At 41.6% G+C, this 2,299-nt stretch overlaps 1 protein-coding gene across 1 annotated transcript; it reads left to right on the plus strand.

The window, feature by feature from the left end:
• Positions 1-806: 806 nt before the first annotated feature.
• On the plus strand, positions 807-1,367 carry LOC107469769 (uncharacterized). The gene has a single exon (XM_016089142.1). It carries the CDS (start codon positions 807-809, stop codon positions 1,365-1,367), a length of 561 nt encoding a protein of 186 aa, XP_015944628.1.
• The last annotated feature ends 932 nt before the right edge of the window (positions 1,368-2,299 follow it).

Raw genomic sequence — 2,299 nt, forward strand, 5'->3', positions numbered from 1 at the left:
TATTGACTTAGTAATTGCACGCCCTTGCCCAGCAACTACTATAACTGCAAGAGGCTTTGCAAGAAACTCAGGCTTTTAACAGGAATGTAAAAGCCCAGTTGAGCCAAATAAGGCAGCAGTTATCTAAGCAGATAACAGAAGAATGCCAGGCTACTCAACTGAGGAGTGGGAAATCCTTAAACACCCACCCTCAGCACAATAAGAAGGGAAAAGAACAACTGATAGGGGATAACCAGGTCTCTGCACAAGATGACTCTGGGCATTTGAATGCCCAGGGAGGTATCATTATTGGTGTTGAACGCCAAGAAAGGGCAGAGACTTGGCGTTCAAACGCCCAAGGAGGTAGCACCCTTGACATTGAACGCCCACAAGGGGATGATGCCCCTGGCACCAAACACCAGGAAGAGGGTAGCAGCATGGGCTTAAATGCCCAAGCAAGGGTGGTCAATCACTCACTGATAACAACCCTCCTAATCAAGCTAGTAACCCCATTCCAACACACATAGCATTCGGCCTTCATCAACCAAGGTTGATGATTACAAGGCTAAAATGCCATTTCCTCAGAAGCACTATCAAGAGGAGAAAGATAAACAGTTTGCGCACTTGCGAATCATCTCCGAACATTAGAGATCAATATCCCTTTTGCAGAGACTCTTGAACAGATACCTTCTTATGCTAAGTTCATGAAAGACATTTTGAGTCATAAGAAGGATTGGAGAGAGACAGAAACAGTCCTCCTTACTGAAGAGTGCATTACAATCATTCAAAATAGCTTGCCAAAGAAACTTAAGAATCTTGGAAGCTTTATGATTCCATGCACTCTAGGTGATGCTTGCACAAAGACAGTTCTATGTGATATTGGAGCAAGCATCAACCTAATACATGCTTCATTAATAAAGAAGCTTTGTTTGACTGAGGAAGTCAACCCAACCTGCATATGCCTTCAACTTGCTGATTGTTCTATTAAGATACCTTCAGGAATAATTGAAGACATGGTTCTCAGGGTTGGACCTTTTGCTTTTCCCATTGACTTTGTGATGTTAGACATAGAAGGACACAAGAGTGTATCCCTTATCCTAAAGAGGCCCTTCCTAGTTACAGGATGGACCCTCGTTGATGTTGAAAAAGGGGAAGTAACCCTGAGAGTCAATGAGGAAAAGTTCGTACTGAATGCTGTCAATGCTATGCAGCATCCAGACATCCCTGAGGAATGCTTGAGCATTGACCTCATTGATTCCCTCGTGGAAGAAGTCAACATGGCCGAAAATCTCAAGGAAGAGCTAAATGATATCCTTGATGATACCCAGCCTGATTTAGAGGAACCTCTGGAAACCTATGAGGAAAAGGAGAAGCCTCTAAAAGCTTGAGCTTAAGCCATTACCATCCTGCCTAAAATATGCATTTCTTCTGCTTAGAGCCACAGGAAGAAGAAGCACTAATCAAAGTGCTCAAAACACATAGGACCACCCTTAGGTGGACTATAATTGACCTTAAGGGCATTAGCCCAGCCTGATGCATGCATAATTTATAGGTTTTTGACATCACTTTCATATAGTTTTCAGTGATTTTTAGTTAGTTTTTATGAATTTTTTATAGTTTTTAGTGTTAAAATCACATTTGTGGATTCTACTATGAGCTTTTTTGTTTTTGGACAATTTCAGGTAATTTCTGGCTAAAATTGAAGAGCTGAAGGAAGAGCTTTTATGGAGTTATAGAAGTCCAAATGGAGTGCTCTCAATGGCTATGGAAATCTGACTTCCAGATCTTTCCAGAAATATATAATAGTCCATACTTTGCTTCGGATTAGAAGGGTCAAAACTGGCGTCCAACGCCAGCTACCTGCCCCCTTCCAGGCATCCAGCGCCCAAAGAGCATAGCTCAGTGTCCAAAGGCCTATAGAGGACCCCCTAGCTGGCATTCCATGCCCAAGAGACTATAACGCATGTGGACCTCATCAAAGCTCAGCCCAAACTTTCACTAAGTAGACCCCAGAAGTAGATTTTAGCACTAAATAGACTGTTTTACCATACTAGTCATCTATTTAAGGGATTAAATTTATATAAATCATCATCATCTCAGACTTGAACATATTTTCATCACCTTCCTTCTCCTCCGGGAGGGAGGTTTGCCATTATTTTCGTTTACCATTGTTTTTACTTCAGTATGAGCCTCTAAACCTCCTAGGTTGAAGGGAGGAGCCCTGCTGAGTCCTATGAATTAATAAAAGTATTATTTCTTCTTCTTCAATCCATGTTTTGATCTATCTCTAAGATGTATATCCCGATCTTCATTGTGATGA

This window comes from Arachis duranensis, chromosome 10, assembly GCF_000817695.3.
Source record: "Arachis duranensis cultivar V14167 chromosome 10, aradu.V14167.gnm2.J7QH, whole genome shotgun sequence".
In the NCBI taxonomy this organism is placed as follows: Eukaryota; Viridiplantae; Streptophyta; class Magnoliopsida; order Fabales; family Fabaceae; genus Arachis; species Arachis duranensis.